This window comes from Myotis daubentonii, chromosome 3 (assembly GCF_963259705.1).
Source record: "Myotis daubentonii chromosome 3, mMyoDau2.1, whole genome shotgun sequence".
Classification (NCBI taxonomy): domain Eukaryota; kingdom Metazoa; phylum Chordata; class Mammalia; order Chiroptera; family Vespertilionidae; genus Myotis; species Myotis daubentonii.
Window position 1 is genome coordinate 19879692 of NC_081842.1, and position 23805 is coordinate 19903496.

General features: G+C 42.3%; 1 protein-coding gene across 2 annotated transcripts in view; it reads left to right on the forward strand.

Moving 5' to 3' along the window:
• ARHGEF26 (Rho guanine nucleotide exchange factor 26) overlaps positions 1–23805 on the forward strand; it is a 112222-nt gene that overhangs the window by 12817 nt on the left and 75600 nt on the right. Inside the window, exons 4-5 of one of the 2 annotated variants that reach the window (XM_059686849.1) lie at positions 16242–16298; positions 20156–20316. In XM_059686849.1, the coding sequence (XP_059542832.1) occupies positions 16242–16298; positions 20156–20316 (218 nt within the window). The remainder of the gene's footprint in view (positions 1–16241; positions 16299–20155; positions 20317–23805) is intronic. The other variant, XM_059686850.1, reaches the window with a different exon arrangement.

Genomic DNA, 23805 nt, shown 5'->3' on the forward strand with positions numbered 1-23805 from the left:
TCAGTTTGCTTCAAACTTTCAAGCTCTTTATTCAGAAACTGGTTTTTCTGTTTTCATCGAAGTATTTCTTCAGCTGTGCTTGCTTAGCGTGGCTACCAGTGTAATGAGAAATCTAGAATGAGGACGGGAGTCTCATGGGTGCCGGACACAGCTCTTAGGGCACAGAGTTTGCCTCTGGGCAACTTCCCGAATTGCTGAACGCGAAAGGACGATTTGAAAAGTGGCAATTTTATTATAATATAGTTTCACTCAGTTGAAAATATAACAGACACATTAGAGTCTTAGCAGCTCGACTGATGGGACTTATTCTTTTAGAATTTATACTGTTTAGTTGAAAGACATACTTTTTCTCCTAAAAATCAGAGCTCAACAGGCGTAGGAAACCTATATATTATTTTCTTTGCAGAAATGCTTTATGCACTTAGAGGTTATATAAAGTTTCGTTCCTTTTCTTAAGTTTTCATACTTGTCTCAAATAATTTGCAGTCGCTCAGTGACGTGCTGCTTAAGATAATCTCTTGAGTCATATCATTTTCCATTTGTGTTTTTGCAAGATAGCAGTCTCATAAAATCACTTTTTACCTTAGATGGTGATTAATGCTTTTTACCATATTTATCCTTTGTGTTTAAAAAGATAGAGAAACATTCTCATTTTTCAAGTCTGGCTTACTTATAGTAACTCACAGTGTAAACGGCCAGGGCTTTAGACACATACTCGGTCCACACTTTTAAGTAGAACAGCAGAACTCCTGGTATGTTTGCATTTTTATAAGCAGAAAAGTGGTTCATGTGCCTAGACCTGAGACCCTGGGCAGAGATCCTATTCCAGCCACAAGGGCTGGAGCTGGGAGCCTGCTTAGCCTGGGCCCAGAGACTGGGCTCATATGTTTTTGCACAATTAGATTATAGTGTTCTCTTAACATCTTTGAAAACAAATTTTGACTTATGTGAGAATACATAATACATTCTCCATGTGAAAAGGAATTTAAGCATTTCAGGTAAGCCTAAAGTCTTTTTGATAGCCTATCTGCCATGTTAATCCTTTTCCCTCCTCTGTAGGTAACACTGTTCTCAATTTGGTAACAGCCTCATCCAAATCCACGTGTAGCATTTAAAGAAAAAAGTAAGCATTGTGTGTTTTACATAAGTAATATGCTTTATAGATTTTATAACGTGCTTTTTCTCTGAACGATGAGGCGTACAAACCAATTTATGGCTAGCCATGATCTCCAGTGTTCTTTCTAACTGCTGTGTTCTTCTATAGGATGGATAGGCCTTCTGTCATCTTTCCTTGGGTGGTGGTAGTGGGGTTATACATGCTTTGAGAATCTAATAAAAGCTATGAGCCCTGCACCTTCTCTTTAGAAAAATGCACACACAACTATACGTGTAACTATTTGTTTATCATTTTTGTTTTTTCGTTTCAGTTTGAGGGCAGCTTTTTTTCATGACTATCTCCAAGTACTGGGAGCACCTCACTGTTGCTGTGTGTGTACTGAGTGCAGCTTTTGTGTTGTCCATATTGTTCAGAAGTGTTTCTCTTTCTGAACTTTAGCACTGTTGGAACTTGAACTGTATGACCCCGTCTGAACAATATTCATAGGTTGAGGAAAAAACCACTCTGGTTGGAGCTGAGTAATTAAGGAATAATTGAGTGGTAGCTATGCCAATATTTATGTTATTGATCCTCCGGAGGGAACAATGGGATGTGAAAAGGTGGAGGTGTGTGCACCAGGCCCCGAGGCGAGGCAGAGAGCTGAGGACGCAGGTGCTCCAAGAAAGTGGGAGGTGATGAGCACAGGGACATTTCATTTTGGTTGGCATAACTACAAAAGGAGCATTTCAGCCAGGAATCCAGCCAGGGGGCCTAGACAAAGAGGGTCTTATTATTTCATTGAGCAGAAAACAAATGAGAAAGATTCCTTCATTCATCTAGTGTTTGTGGAGGGCCTGCTCTACACCAGGCCCTGTCCTAGACACTGGTGATGGCACACACAAAGACTCCACCTTGCTCTCATGTCCTTACAGACACCCTTCAGAGCAAGACAGACATCAAACAATAACGGCAGAATTGCAGCTGTGCTAATGCCACGAAGGACATGTTTGTGCTGCTCTGAGAGCCTTTTGGGGAGGGCACCTGTCTGGGCAAGGTGCTGTCAGTCAAGGGAAGGTGGCAAAGGAGGCAACAGGAGTGCCCAGATAGGTGTCTGGGCAAGATTGGGGCGGGGGGAGGAGGGGGCAGGCAGGGTGGAGGAGTCCCAGGCAGAGAGAACCTCATGTACGTGGGTCCTTGGGGTGATGGTGGGTAAGAGGAGTTAGAATGAAGTCAGTGCAGTTGGAGCTTCTTGAGTTACATCGTGGGCTCCTCCTCCTTCCTCTGATCTCTAATGTTGGAGGGTCCCAGGCTCCGTCCTGGGGCCTCTTCTCCTGTCTGCACTCACTTGGTGATCTCATCCAGGCTTGTGGCTTTAACGACATCATGTGCTCTGATGATGTCCAAGTTTCTTTCTCTAGAACTTCAGGTGAGGATATCCAGCTTCTTTTCTGGTATCTAATAGGCATCTCAAAGTGAGCCTGTCCCCAAAATGTGCTTCTGATCACGCCCTTCTCTCCCACCCAAACCCGCTTCTTCCCCAATGGCCTCTATTTCTTCTCAACAAATAGCTTTATTTCTCCAGTTGCAGAGGTCAAAAACCTTGGAGCCATTCCTCACTCTCCTCTTTCTCCCATAACCTACTTTCAATTAGGTGCAAAGCCTGCTGCCTTTACCTTCAGAACAGAGCTACTCTCTGCGCTGCCTCCCTGTCCAATGCAGAAGTGGACTACCTGGTTGCTTCCCTTCTCAACCACCTGTATCTCCCTGTGTCCCTTAAGGTCGCTTCTCCAAGTAGCACCTATATAATTACATTGTTGATTTGTGCCCTGTTAAAATGTACTGAGATACTGTCTCTTTGTTCTGAACCCTCAAGTGATTTCTCCTCCACTCAGGGTAAAGTCTTATTGTGGCCCGGGGGAGTGGGGGCTGTGTGATCTGGCTCCTGGTTGTCTTTCTGGACTCATCTCCTGCTTTTTTGCCTTGCTTATTGCTAGTCACACTGTTGCCCCTCAGATACAAGCTGTACTCTGCCTCAGGCCCTTTGCACTGGCTGTCTGCTCAGTTTACAATAGCTCTCCTTCTAGGCAGCCACATGGCTCTCTCCCTGACACCCCTCTCCCCCAACATGTCCCATCCTCTCTGTGTCACTTACCCCTCCTACATACTATGGGATTTACTTTTTGTTGTTAATTTACTTTTTGTACAGCTACTCCCACTGGAATAAAAGCCGCAGTAAATATTTGATGAATTTACAAATGAATGTATGAACGAATAAATGCAAAAACCTAATCCCATAAGTGAAAATAACAGAAAGCTACTCAACATTGAAAGCAGCCAGGAAGTTAACATTTGTGGACTGTTTTTAATTTTTATTTCAAAAGAAAAATTCTTGATGGTTGTTTGGCCACGTCCAGGATTTAATAGATGTCTTTGAAACATCAGGGAACTGGCATCTTCATATTTTAGAACTATGTTGCGCATCGTAGGTATTTGCATACTATGAAATCACTTTAAATGGTAGCCTCTATCCCCACTTGGGGTTTCTTTTGGGGACTTGGCTGGGCGCATTCTGTAGAAATACAAGGTAGTTAGGTAAGAGGAGAGAAGACCCAGTTACTTTGAGAGGTTCTGAGTAACTGTGGGGGAAGGCTCTTTACTATTGAGCTTTGGATTGTAGAAATCAATCCGATTCTTCCATTTGTCTTTCTGACCTTCAGATGTCCCCCCCCCCCCCCCCCATGGCGTCTTGTCCCTTGGTCCAATGATGGTACCGTTTCTCAGGGCCACATCCACACAGTGGTTAGTTTGCATAATGACAGGAAAAGTCACCACCCTCAAAATGACTGTTTAATTTTTAAATATGGAACTAATGCTTAAAAATTTGTTTCTCAAATTTTGTTGATTTATCCCGACTACATATACTAGTAAGCTGTTGATTTTCTAGGTGCTTAGTCTGTACTCTAATGTCTTCAGGTGATTAAGGTATTTATTATTTGTGTACCTGTTACTGGAGGAGATAAGGACTACAGAGCCAGTGGACAGCTTCTGCAGAAGGAAGTGTTGTTGCCAGTGAAAGGAAATGGCAGATTATTTTCCCCTTTGGTGTAGGAGATAAACTCTGCCACCCCGCCAACTGCAATAACACAAAAATTGGAGCAGTTCCCGTGTTGGGTGGCAGGAAACCCCGCTTCTGGTAGTGATGTACAAAGGAGTAGGGTTGTTGTCCGCTCAGCTGAGCAACGGGGAGCCCTGCTAGCCACCTGGGTTCAAGATCTCCGTGTGAGCAGGCAGGTCAGTGGCTGCCTTGCAGGAGAGCTGTAGCTCTGGGACCTGCCATTGGGGCATCCTTATATTAATTAAAGAAGTTGTTAAGTGTAGTTAAATGATTGGCCAGGTATTTGCAGAGGCCTCACTGTGTACCAGTGAACGTATTTGATTCTTTCACTGCAGTTGATATAGTCCTCGTGACAAGACCACGAGGGCAAGTACTGTTTTGCTACGTACCTTAGTACTTTATATCCAGGCAGCTGAGACTCTGAGATGTTAAATATGGCTACTTGCTTACTGTATTTATAAGGGTCTTGATATTATTACCTGGGAGAGCAGGAACCATATTTCCGTGTGATGATTGGCCAGTGTTGTGACTCAGTGACCATCTGCCTATTGGCTCTCTTCCCATGAATTGGCTTATTTTTCCTCTTTACTATGTCTGTCTTTTCTCCTGAAGGCTCCTGCAGGCTTGGAGTTTCTGAGTCCTCCTAACTTAGACTTGAGCCCACTCCTACTCCACCTCACGCTGTCCTTTCAGCTTCCATATACAATGAGCCAATTTAGTTTCTGGAGAGCCATATTGGATCATATTGGCTCAGCCACTTTCCCTCTGATGATAGGTCACTTCCTTGTCATTCGGCCAGGTGCCTAACTAGCTCTATTCCAATCAGCTTTGGCCTCCATGATGCATTGTGGTGTGAAATGTGGCCACTTTGGGCTACTTCTTTCGCAGAGAACAGCTTTTCTTGCAGGTGTCTGTGAGAGCGCTAAGTGACAAGACTGATGTATCTTGTATAAATTTACACATGGAGGAGTTGACATGGCAACCATGGTCCATATCAGTGACCTAACATAATGCGAAATACATTTTACCTTGTAACCCGGTATGTGTGTTTGTGTGTGTGCATGTGTGCAGGTGTGTGTGTGTGTGTGTGTGTACCTCAAACAAAAGTTTGACAAAGCGGAAGTTACCTTTAATGCATGCCGTACACTATGGTATTTTCTGTTTTATCCTTCCTGTTTTGTTACATTTATATAGATGAAGATCAGAGATTTATGGACTTTATCTTGCCATTTACTAAGAGCTTAGAACTTGTAATGTGAAAAACACTGGTCTCTGACTCCAAAATGCATCACTGAATTATAGGGGGCAAACAAAACAAGCCTAAACCAAGACCTGTACTGCAGGATTTTAGAAGCTGGTTTGGAGGACAATAGAAATGAAATGTCTAAATGATGTTTTTGAAATAATATAGGACAGAATGTCAAAATGAATGACACAGACATCAGAAAACATGCCGAACCAGTTTGGCTCAGTGGATAGAGCATCGGCCTGCGGACTGAAGGGTCCCAGGTTTGATTCCGGTCAAGGGCATGTACCTTGGTTGCGGGCACATCCCCACTGGGGGGCGTGCAGGAGGCAGCTGATCGATGTTTCTCTCTCATCAATGTTTCTAACTCTCTATCCCTCTCCCTTCTTCTCTGTAAAAAATCAATTATATATATATATATATATATATATATATATATATATATATATATACAAAAAAAGATAACAGTTAAGGACAGGATACTTCGCTCTAGAACAGCAGTTCTCAACCTGTGGGTCGCAACCCCTTTGGGGGTCGAACGACCCTTTCACAGGGGTCGCCTAAGACTATCGGAAAACACATATATAATTACATATTGTTTTTGTGATTAATCACTATGCTTTAATTATGTTCAATTTGTAACAATGAAATTGGGGGTCACCACAACATGAACTGTATTAAAGGGTCGCGGCATTAGGGAGGTTGAGAACCACTGCTCCAGAAAGTGTGACCAAAACTAGATGGGCTGGTTGGACAGAAGGGTGAGAAATAAAAGCAGTGGAAGTATAACATGTGGCTTGAATGACATCTGATATATAGGTAAACAGAATGCTAATTCTGTTTCTACTTCTCAGATCTCCTCCATACAGTAATTCCCGTCTGGTGAAACCATTGCATGCTTTGTAAATCCTATGTAAAACATCAGCTCACTTTATTGCTCATTTCGCTAGAATAGTTTTTTCCCAGGTTAGATTTTTATTGCAAATCTAAGAAATTAACTTCAGGGTCAGTGTTGGTCTAAGTAGCTTACTGTTTTGGAATTGTTCATCCTGTCCATCTGCCACTTTGCAAAAATAACAAACAAAAACAAAACAGCATTTACCCTGTTGGCATCACCCTTACCAGCGGGTGTTCTCCTGGGCGAGAGGAGCCCGTCAGACCTGCCTTTGCCAGCCCCTTCTTGACTCACGCCTTCACTATGCGTCCGTGGCGTCATTCCCAGTGACGCCGACTCCAGCCCAGGCCGCCGCCCCTCGCTCTCACACTTGCACACCTGCCTGTCATCACTCATTTTCAACACTGCCTCATAAGCCGCTGCATGGTTTGGACTTGACTGAGATCTTTCTTTCTTATTCCCTCCCTTGGCCTTACTCTGTTTCTTTTTTCTGCTGGTGGACACCTGTCATTTCTCTAGCTCTCCTTATGGGCAACAACAAAGACATGCAGGTACTGCTGGCAGCCTTCACAATTTCGTTTTTCTGCCCTACTTGTTTTATTTCTTTTTTTGAGAGAGGACTTTGAAACCTATTTTAGTTTTTATTTAAAATGAAGATTTAGGCCTTGGCCGGGTCACTCAGTTGGTTAGAGTGTCATTCTGATCTGCCAAGGTTGTGGGTTTGAGCCCTGATCAGGGTACATACCAGAATCAACCAATGAATGCATAAATAAGTGGAACAACAAATTGATGTTTCTCTTGCTTCCTCTTTCTCTATAAATCTATAAAAAAAATAAATATGAGAATATTCCATAAAAATTTTTAAAAAATGAAAATTATGCTTTAAAACCAAGGCATGTTCATTATAGAAAAATCAAAAAGTATCAATAGAAAGCGATAACAAAATAAAAATTAGTTGACGTTTTGTATATAAGATTCAGACCATTTTTTATAAAGGTAAAGTTGAATTTTTTCTTTTCTTTTGAGCAAAACTATCCTATCTAATAAAAGAGAAAAATGGTAATTGGCGTACGATGATACCCTTTTCATTGGCTAATCAGGGCTATATGCAAATTAACTGCCAACTATGATTGGCAGTTAACTGCCAACTATGATTGGCAGTTAACTGCCAACTAAGATTGGCAGTTAACTGCCAACAAGATGGCGGTTAATTTGCATATGTAGGCACAATGCAGGGAGGCGAAAGGGAAAGCAGGAAGAAGCCCCCTGCCACTGACAGTGATCGGAAACCCAGGGGGGAGCTAAGAGCTGGGGGGCAGGGCAAAGGCGGCCCTGCCCCCCAGCCATGATCAGAGAATCAGGCGCCTTTGCCCCCCTGGCCAGTGATAGCAGGAAGTAGGGGTGTAGCCAGCGATGGGAGCTGGGCACGGTCGAAGCTGGCAGTCCCGGGAGCTAGGGGTCCCTTGCCTGGGCCTAAAGCGGAGCCCACGATCGCGGGGCCGCTGCAGCTGCGGGTCCCCGCTGCCCGGGCCGGACGCCTAGGCCAGAGGCCTCAGGCCTGGTCAAGGGGCCGATCCGGTGATTGGTGATCGGAGGGTGATGAGGGTCAACTCCGCTGGCCGAGTCATCAGGCCTGGGTGGGGGGGCTGAGCCGGGGATTGGGGGGATATGATGGTCTCCTTGCCCAGGCCTGAAGCCTGGGTCAGAGGCGTCAGGCTTGGGCGGGGGGTGGAGCAAGCGATCAGAGGGAGATGGGGGTCCCCTGCCCAGGCATGATTCCTGGGCCAGAGGCCTCAGGCCTGAGCGGGGGCCAGAGCCAGTGATCAGGGGGAGATGGGGGTCCCCTGTCCAAGCCTGACACCTCTGGCCGAGGCGTCAGACCTGGGCAAGGGGCCGATCCTGCGATTGGAGGGTGATGGGGGTCAACGCCTGAGGGCTCCCAGTATGTGAGAGGGGGCAGGCTGGGCTGAGGGACACTCCCCCCCCCCCACCCAGTGCACGAATTTCGTGCACTGGGCCCCTAGTCAATAATAAAATAATATTGTCTTGTTACCCATATTTTCCCTTTGTGTTCTAAATACCTTTTTTTGTGTTATTAAACCTGCTGTTTTTTAACCCATTATTTTTCCCTTAACAATGATGTGAATGATTTTCTGCATCATTAGACTTTCTTCCACAACAGCCTTTTGAATGGCCTATATTGTGTTTCATCAGATAGGTGGATGTTTGATTTTTTTAACCACTTCCCCATTGTTAGTCATTAGTTTCTGATTTTTCAATTTAAAAATTCAAAATTTGAAGCTGATTAAGTTCTTTAAAATAATTAATTTTGAATTAAAGAAGTAATACAAATACATTGTCCTCATTACAAAATTAAGCATAACAGTTCATACCGAAATCTGCTTTGATTTTATCACCATTCCCAACCCCCTCCATTGTTAGTCTTGGTCTGCTCCTCAGTATTTTATTAAATATTCCACTTTGTAAACCTGTTCATCTTTTATTAAATAATTTTGCAAATTGCCCTTTACCCCTAACATCTTTTTCCCTTTCATCCTTTCTACTTCTGTGTCATTAGCTTTTCATGTGTGTTTTTTTTAGTGTCATTTTCTCCTCTTAACTGTTGATAGATGAAGAACTTCATCTCTTGCTCACCTGGAGAATAGAGAATGAATACATCTGGGTCTAGTCTCAGTGCCCACAGGGGAATGGAGGCTAGCTCGTAAGAGCCACAAGTCAAAGGAAAGCATTCCTTAACTGGGAGAAATGTCAGGATTAAGCAACATGTGAAATCACCAGGCCACCCCACTGACAACTTAGCTTTCACTGCAGCAGATGCTAGGAATCCAGTGAAAGATGAGGTTTCTGGGGCAGCCAGTGGGAGGATCTTAGTTTAGGGCAGCGGTCGCCTAAGACCATCGGAAAACACATATGTAATTACATATTGTTTTTGTGATTAATCACTATGCTTTAATTATGTTCAATTTGTAGCAATGAAAATACATCCTGCATATCAGATATTTACATGACGATTCATAACAGCAGCAAAATTACAGTTATGAAGTAGCAATGAAAATAATTTTATGGTTGGAGGGTCACCACAACATGAGGAACTGTATTAAAGGGTCGCGGCATTAGAAAGGTTGAGAGCCACTGGTTTAGGGGGAAGAGTAGCTGCAGATCCCAATTCCGAGAATGTTCAGAAGTGTTCAAGAAGCAGTGTGCTGCCTGGGTTAAGAGCTCAGCCTTTGAAGGCAACCAGGCAGGCCTGGGGTTGAATCCCAGCCTTGCCCCTTAACTAGGGCCAGTGGCTTAACTTTTCTGATGCTAGTATCTTCCTTGCAGGGTTGTCATAAGGTTTAGAAGTGTTACAGGGAGTGCCCTCTGTGTCCCCACATGTTGCCAATAGAAGTGGAATTCTTGTGATGTCACAAGGAAAGGAATTTCCTGAGATTCGCACAGGAGAATGAGTGATAGTTATTTGCGGGGAATTAAACCCTGGTCTTTTCAAGGTACCATTTCCCTCTGTCCTGCCATGGAAAAAGTCCAATCTTGTCTTCAGCAGAGCTAGAATTAAGACACTGTCCAGAGTCTCTGCTCCATATTTAAGCACAGTCCATTCCAGTATTTGGCTAGCTTAGCTTGTGTTCCCAGCTGCAATCCCTTGCGTGTGGGTCCACATGGCCATGGGCCAAGGGTCTGCTAAGGCCACATGGCAAGCTAGTGCCTGGGTGAGTGTGGGTCACAGAGCAAGGGAGTGCAAGAGCAAGCGAGAGAGAGGATTCTTTGTCTGGGGCTTATGTATTCCCAAATATTTGTGGGTTGGCATTGGAGTCCACCCTCCTAGCCAATGATCTTTGTTCCCAGGCTAGACTGACAGGAAAGCACCTCCCCAATGCCACCCCAACATCACTGTGCGTACACCCACCTTCCTCTTTATTGCACCCCTTCCGCCAGTGACTTGCAGGTGATGGAACAGAGGTGTCCTTGGGAGTGTGAAGTTGCAGCTCCCTGGTGAAGCTGCCCAGATGACCATGCTTTAATATCTGGCCTTCTCTCTGCTCTCTTTCTGTTTTTAATATTAGCTGGCTAATTATGATGGTGGCAGAAGTTACAAGATTCTGGTGCATGGCAAGCATTTGATATAAAGGTTGTTTGAGAAATGAAAAAAGGAGCAACTAGAGCTCTGAATCAGGATTTGGCTTGATATGGGTAGCTGGTTAACCAGGCTGGCTGCAATGAAGTGATGCACACTTATCTCCTAAATCGTACAGAGCGCAGCAGTTTATTTTTGTACATTTAATTACCTGTCTGTTTGTGGTTTGTACTCTCCGCCTCATATCTGCATTGAAATAATTTGAGTTCATTCAAGAATCTTGGCTTTGTCTATAAAGGGTGACTCAGGCCACAGAGGACAAATGCCTCAAGCCCTGGCCTGCCTTATTGAGTTTGCTGTCATTTTAGTAGACCTGAGGTTCTCTGGAGGCAGTGTGGAGAGAACTGAGAGGCTTGCTGTTTGTTGAGAACCAAGAATTTTGGTGAGGTCTATAGAATTTGGGTGAGGACTATAGAATTTGGGTGAGGACTATAGAATTTGGGTGAGGACTGTAGAATTAAGGTCAACAATAGTAGATCAGAGAGCAGATCCTTTTTTTGAACAAATGAGTTAGGAGGTCCCTGGCATGTTACTTGATATATTTTCAAACTAAGCATATGATTTTATTAAATGGGTCATTGCCTTCTCTCTACCTCCCTGAAATTATGATGCCCTCTGACCTCATTTATCTGATTTTTGGTTATTTAGGTCTGTGGCCCTTTGAGATGAATGTTGTGTAGCAGCTCTTAGCTTAGGTAGAGTGATAGGTCAGGACCTTTCTCCGTGGATAACGTGGGGCTGGAGAGAGCCTTAAGGGGGCTGGCTATGGACATGATCTCTGGACCCTGGCAGATTTTTTCGGTTTAGGAACTTCAGACATACTCTCAAAGAGATGCTGTTCCCATGCTATTTACCATGAAAGAACTGTAGCTCATTTGTAATTCAGGGGCTATTTGGGTTGTGTTCATTTTGTAGAAAAGACCTGAGAGAGATTGTGTCCTGTGGTTTAATTCTACTTTGCAATTCATTCCCTTCCCACATGAGCTTTTAAGAACAGAAGCTGGTGAATAGGGAATCACCAAGAGGCAGGAATAACCAGCTGATTTTCAGCAAGTGGGGCAACTCTGGCCAAGTATAAAGGTTTCAACTCAGATGGGTATTCAACCTACATTCGTGTTTTATGGAGCCCGACTGACCTTGGATCATAAATTTCTGGTTTAATTGTTCACTGTCCATCTCTGAGCCTTTTTGGTCCGTCAGTCTTTTGTGACCCTTCCATCTGGTTTCCCTAGCTGGTGGGGGGAAATAGGAGGAATGTGCACTCATCTTACCTACAAACAGTATCAAGTCTTGGGGGGCCCGAGAACATATCCCTATTTACCCCATATAAATGGTGATCTGGTTGACCGAGAGACTGGGGTTGCTAATCTTGGCTCCTGCACAGAATCCTCTCTGTACTGGACACAGGCTCAGTATGTACAAATGGCAACTTTGGGGCTCTCTTTGGGCCGTAGAGAACTTGGCTCGTAACCTGTTCCAGTGAGTGGAGTGAAAGGCCAAGGGATATTGCACAAAGGTTATGGATTTCCTGCCACCGTTCTGTGAAGTCGCCTATAACTGGTTGAGGGCAGGATGGAATCTCTGCTTAAAGCCTCCCTGTTCCTTCCTAGGAGAGTCATCTGTGTGTGTCAGACTTGCAAATTGTCAAGAATACTGGCATGAGTTCTAAATGGAGCATTGAATAATTAACTTGGGGGTCTATACTTTAGGGAGTTTGCTCTTTTCTAAGTTTCAGTATTTTGGGTCTAACTAGACATGCATGAAGTATCTTGTACTGTTTTTTATTAGTTTCAGCTCACTGTTCATTTCCTTCTCATTTGGACATGGAATATGTATCTGTTACAAAGATCATGGGTGGAGAATTTCAATACCAATTACAGCAGTAAAAATCTACGAATTTAAAACTATTACAACATTACTGAGTTCTCTGAGTTTGTTATCTGGTTAAGCCCCATACCATATTCATATTTGTTAACTTAGGTCAGAATTGTGGTTTTGGGCTATAATTCTGTTGCATTATTTGTATTCCACTTAAAGTGTTGAAGATACTGACCTGCATTCATACTTTCTCCTTAGAGTCTAGAACAGTGATGGCGAACCTATGACACACGTGTCAGAGGTGACATGCGAACTCATTTTTTTGGTTGATTTTTCTTTGTTAAATGGCATTTAAATATATAAAATAAATATCAAAAATATAAATCTTTGTTTTACTATGGTTGCAAATATCAAAAAATTTCTATATGTGACACGGCACCAGAGTTAAGTTAGGGTTTTTCAAAATGCTGGCACGCCGAGCTCAAAAGGTTCGCCATCACTGGTCTAGAACCTGCCATGGCAAGAATGGAAGAGTCTTGTGAATTGCGTAGATGACACAAACTCAAGAACCCCAAATTGAATACAATTGTTACTGTTTCATTAAACTATTTTCACAATTCTCCTTATTGATTACATAGTTGAATAAAAAATTCAAACCAGGCCAAGATAGTGAGGAATAAGTAAGTCCCAGGGAGGTCAGAAGAGACCTTTAAAGGAAGTGTTGCTTTGACTAAGTGTTCCATATGTACTCAGCCAGAGCTACCAACATGAAACAGTATTTTTTAAATAAAAAAGGAGCCTGTACAATTTAAATTTTTCATTTTAGATAGCAAAGTAGCAGTTTTAGAAGCTTGTATATATATTTTTTCTTTTCTGCATGTGGAAACAAGGGGAACAGTAGAAGAAATGTGATAAACATAATATTTTAGATTAAACTTTAAACTATAGATATAAATATATCTTTTACCAGATTTATTTTTCTAAGCACCCCCCCGCCCCCCCCCCCCCAAAAAAAAGAAAGTCTGGGCCTACCAGTGATTTTACCTAAGTTCACCAACATGGTCACTGTTTTTGAGTTAGATAATGTCCAGAGGTATTTACTATTAAAAACTTGCCACGCATTCTTTCTTCTTTTTTCCTGCTTGATATTTGCCCCTATTTTTCATTCTCCTCTAATTTTCTCTTCTCTTCCTTCTGCCAGCCCTTGTGGGGCCCTCTTTCTATATCCCTCTCTCCCCCTCTTTCTCTGGTTTCATTTCTCCAACCTCCTCAGTCTCTGAAATCACCTTGCCTGCTCTCAACCTCCGCCTGCAGGCACCTGTTCTCAGGTATTACTTAACGCAGGGTTCCATGTGGAAGGAGGGCTCAGGTGGCCAAAGTGCTCCTTCTTGCTCTGGAGGAAGAAGCTGTCCCGCCTGCCTGTGCGCGTACGAAGGGGCTGAGGCAGGACAGCCCCGGAGCAGTGGCGTGGCTGCCTGCCCGGAGGAACTGGTTTGTCATAATTCCCCAGAGCAAACTTTCGGGCTCCTCACATGGATCACACCTCAGTTTTCTTATGACCTAATATTGCTTCCTGGAACCTTGTTTTTCTCTCTGTTACAGTAGTCTTGTACAGGTTGCTGGTTTGTAACTGATGACTTTTAGGTTAAAGGAATATTTCACCATTTAAAACTACCTTCTCTTCCCCCTCAAAAAGCAACGACTAGTACTTTAGCTGGGGAATTTGTTTTTATTTTTATGATCAGATGAAGTACTCTTAATCCCTCAGTTAAACTAGGTGTCCTCTGTCTAGGTCTCTAAGCCCACACGTTTCATTCTCTTCCCCTTAAGATTTCCGGGTCTGTGAACTCATCAGTCCTTTTGGATGAAGATGTGAGTGGCCTGGAAATTCTTGCTGATGACCTCACCTGCAGAGATTGTGGGCATGGAGCCTGGATATTCTTCTGCCAGGACTTCGTGTCAGGCAGGAAATCCTGTGAAATTCTTGTTCAGGGTTAACCAAATGGGAGAGGCTCTGAACAGTTTCATTCTGGCCATCTCCTCCCTTATTAAAGTGTCTGACGGGGCCTTTTTAGGCATGAATTCTTGCTGATACGCTGACCCAGGGTCAGGATGGTGGATGCAGTAAAACATATGGAGACTTGGTACAGACACCTGGCATTAGAAGGGGTCTTGCCCAACCCTAGAAAAAGAGGGTGGGGGAAGGGAGTCCCTAACCCCCATGATATCATGATTAAGAGCATGAGCCCGGGAGTTGGACAGGCATGAATGCAGATTCTGGCTTTGCTCCCTACTTAGCTTGTGATCTTGGGTCCCCAGCCTCAGTTGTTATCCTCATCTGTGAAATGGGGATAAGAATAGTATCAACTTCCTAGAGTTTTTATGCGGGTTCGGTGGGAAAACAGGTGTAAAATGTTTAGCACATTTCCTGGCATACGGTAAATGTTCAGTAAATGGTTGCTCATTTTAATATTGATTTGGGACTCTATTTTCATACTGCTTTCCAGCTTTTTCCAAACATTAAATGAAAGACAGTAACATGTGGTTGTCTTGGTTTCCATGACAACACAATGTAGAGAACTGTGTGCACAGCCGTCTTCACACTAGGATATGCATCACACCCCTGGAGTTCATGGACACTGTGCGAGGTGGACAGGAATCATTCGAAAGCTACCGGTTTCCAGATCCTCAACTTCTGCTTCTTCTCCTTTCTAAAACGGAGGCTGCATCTGCAGTGAAGGGTTACCCAGGTCTTTTTTCTAGCCTCTCCTTTCACATTTGCCCTTTTGCCGTTTTACCAAAGCAAGGCATCCCTCTTGCCCATCTCAACTCTTACAACCGTGCGTGGCCCCAAGGTGGCAGACCCCGGGGGCGTAAAATAAAAGGGGGTCCGTGTGAAACATTTTCAGTGAAGCCTCCTTTCATTAAGCCACCATAAGCCCCTCCATCTTTCTAAGAGTTGCATCCTCAGTAACATGTTACTCTTCAGGCTTAGTGCATTAAAATTGGAAGTAATTATGTTGTTTTGATCATATGCTATTAATATTTGTGGTGGTTATATAATCCACAACAATCTCTTTTATACTCAAAGCTAAATGGTTACAGGGAATTTTAGAAAATTATGTTTAAAGTTACATTTTTGCTTTCACGTGTACTAGCGTGACTAATAAGATACCCAATCACATAGAATTACTATGTTCCATTAGGAAATTCTGGGGGGAAATTGATATAGAAGTGTGATTTCAGGGAGAAAGAAGATGATTGTACAATCTCCAAGGGAAGCTTATTTACTTTTACATGGATGATGGTGGCTATCAGATCGTTAGGGCTTTTATATTCCATTGAATACATTTAAAAGACCATAGTGGCATTGAAAGTGTCTAGATTGACAATTAGCAGGAAAATACATCTTTAAAATTCTTTAATTTAGGATGAAAATATGAGACGTGAACTTAAAAATAGGTCTAGCTCAGCAGGTGTGGCTCAGGATCCAAGAATTCTCCAGTTCAATTCCTGATCAGGGCACATGCCCAGGTTGCAGGCTTGATACCCAGCCCCAGTAGGAGACAACTGACCAGTGAATGTTCCTTTCTCATCAGTGTTTCTATCTCTCTATCCCTCTCCCTTCCTTTCTCTCTAAAAATTAATAAAAACATATTTTAAAAATATGTTTTTTAATTTCATTTAATTTTGTTGTTTTCCATCACCATTTATCCTCCATACCTTCTTCCACCTCCACCCACCCCCTCACCCCCTGCAATTTGAGGAGGTATGAGACTCCAGAAATTCACATGTACTGAATTCAACATTTTGCATACATTTCTCTTAATTCATTTTTGGAAGGCATAAAGTTATGCCTTACATAAAACAATTATTAAAGTGAATGAACTCAAAACTCTTTTTTCCCCCCACCAGGTGAAAAGAAATGGATTGTCTCAGACAGTTAGCCAGGAGGAAAGAAAGAGACAAGAGGTATGTTTTCTACCGGCAGCTGCTTTAGAGCAGGGGTGGGGAACGTCTGGCCCGTGAGCCGTATAAGGCCTGCAAGACCATTTGGTCTGGCCCTGCCAAGGCACTAGGGGTGACTTAATTAAACACTTGACCACCTATAGTGGGCTGCTTTTTAAGTTGGTAATTTTGTATGACTCGTGAATGATGTTATCAACATTCAAATGGCCCTTGGCAGAAAAAAGGTTCCCCACCCCTGCTCTAGAGCTCTGAAGCGTGCGTGTGCTTCCATCTACTGTGTGCACTTGCTCAAGGGCTTTCCTTAGCAACTGCATGAAATGAATACAGGTATGGAAGGAATAAAATTTCAGAAGACATACGTGGTCATTGTCAAATACAACTGCATATAAGCTCCCAGGAAAGAATGTTTTAAAATATCCTGATGTTAAAACAGAGCACCTAGTCCAGGTATTTAAACTGGAATGAAAAAGGACGTTAGTAAAAAAAAACTGGTGAAATCTGAATAAAGTGTGTATGTTTGTTTGTGGACTAAATGTAACGTACCCTGGTTATGTGATGCACCCTGGCTAGGGGAAGCTGGGTGAAGGAAACACAGGAACTCCAAGCCCCCTTTTCGACATTTCTGTAAATCTAAAACTATACCAAAATAAAACTTTACTTAATAAAAATAAAACATAACAATAGGGTTTCACAACTTGAAGTTTAAATAACTGCAGTTTAAGAAAATTGCTTGTTGTGATAATACTGTGAGGGTCTCAAAGCATTTTCCACCTGTCTTAGGCATATTACTAAGGATTTCTATCTTTATGCATATACATGCATATGAATTAATCTTACAAACGTCATGTTGTATCCTTATTTCATTGGCATGGAGTAAGACAACAATATAAGGGCACATTGTATTGCCATTTTTTAAAGTTATGACATTGATATAACCATCACTGAGAATTAAATTATATTTATAAGTTTTTTCTTCATTTTTTTAAAAGTAAAGAAAATAAAACTTTCAATAAAGTAGACGTCCTATATTCTTATTCTCAGTCTTCTACCCTTTATTCTCAACCCCAGAGGCACCTATAATTATGAATTAATGTATAACTGTCCAATCGGTATTTTTAAATGTATTCTATAGATTTATATACATGTACTGGTGTGTGTGTGTGTGTGTGTGTGTGTTAAAACATAGATAAATGATATGATTCTGAATATACTTTTGGTTACTTTTTACATTCAACATTGTTTTTGAGATTTATCCATGTTAATGCGTATTAATCTAGATCACTCATTCAGACCACCTTTTTCTCTTTTTTTGTTAATCCTCACCTGAGGATATTTTTCCATTGTTTTTTTTTAGAGAGAGTGGAAGGAAGAGGGAGAGACAGAAACATCCATGTGAGAGAGACACATCGATTGGTTGCCTCCTGCATGTCCCCCGGCCAGGTCCAGGGAACCTGCAACCAAGGTACGTGCCCTTTACTGGAACCGAAACCAGGACCCTTCAGTCCGAGGGCCAATACTCTATCCACTGAGCCAAACCGGCTAGGGCAGACTGCCTTTATTAAAAAAATATTTTTATTTATTTCAGAGAGGCGGGGAGTTGGAGAGAGATGTAGAAACATCAGTGGTGAGAGAGAATCATTCATCAGCTGCCTCCTGAATGCCCTGCACTGGGCAACCAAACTTATGTGTGCTGACTGGAATCAAACCATGACCTCCTGGTTCATAGGTCGGTGCTCAACCACTGAGTTACACCAGCCGGTCAGTACCACCTTTTTAAAATCTGTTTTCCAAATGATGGACGATAGGTGACATATTTTTTCCTTTATTATTAGCATTGTGGTATAAACAATGTCTCTTTCCCTGTGGACAAATTCAAGAGCTTCTCCAGAGTCCTAATTCCATTTGAACATTTCTGTTCTTTTAATCCTTTTCTATTTGAAGCTATTCTGTTTTCCTTATATTTTGAAAATATTTATTCCGATTTGCGATATAAAATAAGTTGTGACAGCAGCAACTCTACCTTTATGGTTTCTTTCTATTCCATGTAGCTATTTTTAGCAGGGGTAACCTGATTTGCCATTAGTAGTTAATGGCTCTGTTGCAGGTGTTATCACAATTACATTAACCCTATTACATGCAAGTACCACTTATTCATCTTTTCCTATGATCTATTCTGTATAGTTTATTAAATCTTTTTATTCAAATCTTCATGTTTTGGATTTTATTATAAAAGTCCTTAATTTTTAAAATATTATAAGTCATTCCAATGTGCCATATCCATCAACAACCTGAAATCCCTTAGTTTTGGCTAGGAAGTGACAATTTTCTTTAGTTGGCATTGCACTTCCTGGAGATAATCATATTGATGGACTGATAACTGTGTCACAGAATTACCTAAGAAACAGGTTCAGTGAGACGCCTAATGGGCTTACTCTTTACTCTTTAGAATGTTCTTTCACTTAAATCCCTGAGCACAACCAAGGCTAGAGCAGCACTTTGAAGTAAGGCTTCCCTAAAAGCTTATGGATGCTGAAAAGAGAGATGCATATTGAGATTGGCACCACTAATGTGACTTGCAAACATGGCCCACCCACCAGTAGCCGGGCCTCTACCTGCCTAGCCTGCCCTGCTCCCACCAGCCTTAGCAGCAGCGCAGGGAGTCCTGGGAAGCATCTTCTGAGCAGGGGTTTGCAGGGAGGAGCCCTGGAGGGCAGGGTGATGATGGCAGTGTTACTAGGGAGGTCTCCAGGAAGGACGTGACTCTCAGGGTGTCCACCATCGCTCCCTGAGGAGGAATTTCCCCTGTGTTGCCATTCTGGGAGGACCTGAAGTTGGCTTTGTTAAGGGCTAGATGAATTCCTTACCTAGGGCATTGATGTCCATCCGCCTATGAGGGTTGGCATTTCATCATGAATGAAAATGCTTATCAGGAAAACCACTGGGTGCCTGACACCAAGAGTTTCTGCAGAGGGTCCTTCGCTCCTTCTTGAGACACTGACAAGAGCAGAGGTGGTGGCTTGTTGAACAGACAGGAATTGCTTTCAGTGTGTATGAGTTGACATGAAAGAATTCCTGAAGCGGTTAAGAGCCCTTTGAGGGTAGGAAAAGTCATGCTCTCTTAGCACACCCAGAATGTTTGCTGTTATTGACTGCAGATGATTCAGATGAAAACATAGGTAGAGAAAGGGCCCACAGAGACAGAGCAAAGGACTATACGTGTGAAAATTTTCCTCTGAATCCTAAGTGATGTCTGTAAATCCTTATTGTCCCAGAGCAACATGCTTTGAAAGCAGGGCTATGGGAGATGACCCCAAAGATTAATTAGTGTCACACTGAGATTTTATCACATGCCCTAGCTTCCTAATATAGATCCTACCCCATGGCAAAGTACAACCTCAGGATGCAATCTCAAGTTTTCCAAGTGATGATTTCATTGTTTCATATTTACACTATGGGCAGTGACTCACTCTCTCTCAAGATTTGGGTATAAGAGCCTTATATAAAGACAGTAGTTTGGTGATACAGTTTTCTTTATTTTATTTTTTTGTAAATATGCTTTTATTGTGTGTATGTTTTTAGAGAGAGAGAGAGAGAAACATCAATGAGAGAGAAACTGGGGATGAGCCCCCAATGCGGACATGTGCCCTGATGGGGAATCAAACCGGTGACCTCCTGGTCATTGGGTCGATACTCAACCACTAGCCACACTGGCCAGGCGGAATACAGTTTTCTTCATGCTTATCTTTTTGTACTTTTCAAGATATTATATTCACCCTTATACCATCAGCAGAATTATGGGAGTTATATTTAGTTCTTCAGTTACTAGAATTAATAATATATTTCTTTTTCCTCCTTACCAGGCTATCTTTGAAGTTATATCCTCTGAACATTCATATTTACTCAGCTTGGAGATCTTGATACGAATGTTTAAAAATTCTAAAGAACTGAGTGATACAATGACCAAAACAGAGAGTCACCATCTTTTCTCCAATATTACAGATGTCTGTGAGGCAAGCAAAAAGTAAGTTCCCTTTTATTTGCCTTTGGTCATGCCAAGACATTACTTACTAACAGACACCCGTGTTATCTCAAAAGGAAGGCATTTGTGGACATGAAATCTCTCATTCACTCAATTGGCTTTTATCTTTATTCTTTGAAATAAATTATAAAGATATGTTTCAGGTTGTTGACATATAGACGGATGCTAAGTGTGTAATTAATTGTCACAGCAGACTGTGTTATCTAAGGTCTCTTCATTCCTTCTCTTCCCTCATTCTCCTCACTCTTTTCATTGTCAATTATGCCAATGATAGAACAGCACTTAGTTGGGAAAGAAAAGAGTAACTAACAATCATGCCAAGCAAATACAAAAGTGATTTTGTTTACATTTTCATGTTCTTATATTTGTTCATATATTATGATTTTGTTCACATAAACATTATTTTTGAAATGCGTTTATAAGGCCCATAATGATTTCTATGGGTTTTTCCATATTTAGCATTTCGTAAGCGCTGCTGGAAGAGTTTTCAGTATCATGTTTAATGAGTGCAGGAACTCGGTATGCCAGCATTGAGCTTTTATGTGCTTCTTAGCAAACTGCACAGCCTGCGCTGCAGCCACGCACCAGAAGTGCACTAAAGCGAACCATATGAAGCTGCTGTTTATGGACTGAATATCGGCAATTTTATGTGGTTGGGTCCACGTTGGATTTACTGTACAACTAATAAAGCTTAAGCTTTAAGCCTTCTTACTTACAAGGGTACCTTTTAAGTAGTTGCTTTGTGCCTAATTTTTTTCGTAAATAGAGGACCTACAAGTTGGACAGTCTTTAGGATGGACAAAAACTGGCGCTGCCCTGGTGTGAATATTCCTTGTGAATCCGAACATTGTTCTTCTGTCACTTCGGGGAGGAGCCAAGCAGTCACGATAGCGTGTTCACGTATGTCTGCTGGCTCCGTCACTGTATGCAAGGGGCACTTCTCTTTCGAGCTACAAGGTTGAACATCCATGCTAAACAGATCAACACGTGGGCAGATCACTGAGCTCTCCAAATGTTTCATGATAGTGGCACAGCTGCAGAGGCCAGATTCTGGCACCAGAAAAGATCCTGGCAACCTTGTTATTGACATGGGTACTTAAAATACACATTCGGAGGATCTGCTGGGCCTGAGGGACAGTGTGCCTGTGGTGTGGGGGTGGTGGTGCTGGGAAATCCTCTTTCAGAAGCTTTTTCTGTTGCTTGTGGTCCACCCATTGGTGCTTTTGGTACCAGTCTTTCCAGTTTTTTTAAAAAATATATTTTTATTGATTTGAGAGAGAGAGCAAGCGAGAGAGAGAAATATCAATGTGAGAGAGTAGCATCAATCAGCTGCCTCCGAATGCCCCCCACTAGGGATTGAGCCTGTAACCTGGCATGTGCCCAGACCAAGAATCGAACCAGCGACCTTGTGCATGGGACCAACTGAGCCACACCAGCCAGGGCTGTCTTGCCAGTTTGGGTAAGAGAAATGAAGCTTTCTTTTCTCCCTTCAGTGAAGATATCTTTTCTCCCTTACATGGTGTGTCCCTCTTCCAAAGGTATTTAGATTTCAAAGTGAGTCTCTTTCGTTATAACTTGTACTTCAGTTGAAGGAAAACAAAGCTCCAAATTAGCTACATCACTATGAAGAATTATTACTGTTTTGATAACTGTAAATTGCAAGTCATGATTTTAAAATAGAGATGTTTTCCGAAAACCCCCATGGCATGTTTTTACTCCAGTGTGGAATTGTGCTTTGAATCATGTGGCCATTGGTCAGCGTCTCGCAGTGTCTTAATGACTCCAGAGAAAGCTTTTAGTAGATTCTGGTTGTTAAGTAACAACAGTTCGTTTGAGCTGTCGGCATGGTTCAGAAGGAGCCGGGGTTCCAGCAGTCACTTCTTTCCGTGATTAGTTAACCTCGATCAGGTTGCTGCTTCTCCAGATCATTTTTTTAAAATATATTTTTGTTCCTTTTTTAGAGGAAGGGAGAGGGATAGAGAGATGGAAACATGGATGAGAGAGAAACATCAATCGACTGCCTCCTGTACACCCTCCATTGGGGTCCGGGCCCTCAACCCAGGCATGTGCCCTGACTGGGAATCAAACCGTGACCTCATGGTTCATGGGCCGATGCTTAACCACTGAGCAACACTGTCTGGGCCAGATCATTTCTTATCTATAAAAAGGGTATAAAAATATTCACCATTGGTTAACCCTGAAGTAAGTCATTGCATTTAAATTAATAGATTTAAATTTTATTTTAATCATTTATAAAATTTAAATATTTTATGCTTTTGTTAAGCAAATTTTCATTTCTATGGTAGCTTATAGGAAGTGGCTATTCTGGACCATTTTTTCTTTTTAATTAAAAGCAAAACTCAGAAACTTTTCATTCTCCATTAAAAATAAATAAATAAATATCCTTTTCTTTACGTTTTTGTTTTGTTTTTTACTTGAAATGTAATGTTGTAATTTGGATAGCTGCCTGTGTGATATTTTCTGTTGTATTTTAACTAGATTCTGCTTCTTCATATAATCTTATGTCTGCTTTATAATAACATAGTGCGCACGTTTATTTAATTCAGTTTGAAAACCCATTTACGTATCTGAAACACTCAGATACAGCCTTTTAAAAATTTAAAGTACTCGGAGTGTTGGCAAAGCCCATTTATTATGTAATGGCTATTTGTTGAATTTCCAGCGTTCGGTCTCCAAGAATGACTCTCAAGTGATAACTATTTAATGTGCTGCCCACGACAGAATTTCCAGTCCTAAGAAAATGTCAAACAGAATCTTGAGTAAAACAAATGGTCGGTGTCTGGATTGGATATTACTGATTAAGTATGGCCTGTTAAGTGCTATGTGACTTTCACCTAATGAGAAATGGTAGCTCTAGGTGCTAGGATATGTCGTGTAGATTGAGGTCAAAACATGCTCAACTTTCAGCTTAACAGTGTGGCATCTGGTCCCCTTTATGGTAGTTCAGACTCTTTACTGCCCATAAATAACACCAAGAAGCCCTTTTACGGGAGATGACAGGGACAAGATAATTCTGATTCTGGTTGTGTGTGTGTGTATGTGTGGGTGTGAATGTGTGACAGGTCCATACTAAATTCTTTTTTTTTGTAAAGAATTGCTCCTTTCAGTGAACACTGTGGGACCTCCTATTCTGCAAGGTGCCTGGGTTCTAGAGCATATTAGCTGATGGCATCTGCCCAGTGGCTGTTGGGCCCCAGGGGGACATTCCCAGTGTGTGAGCAGAGGCATCCCACTGCAGGGCACATCTCCCGAAATCGGCAGATCCGTTGGGTCAGGCTGGAGGTTTTGGGCTTAATGGCGGATGGGCATCAGAGCTGAGGAAGGTGAAGGCCTCCGTGTGCCCTGCTGAGGCTGTGTGGAAACATTGCGGCCTTAAATAGGGGACTGAGGTGGTGGCCTGGAAGGTAACTGTAAAATCTAAGGCGTTAGAGAGGATCTGAAGATGGTGGA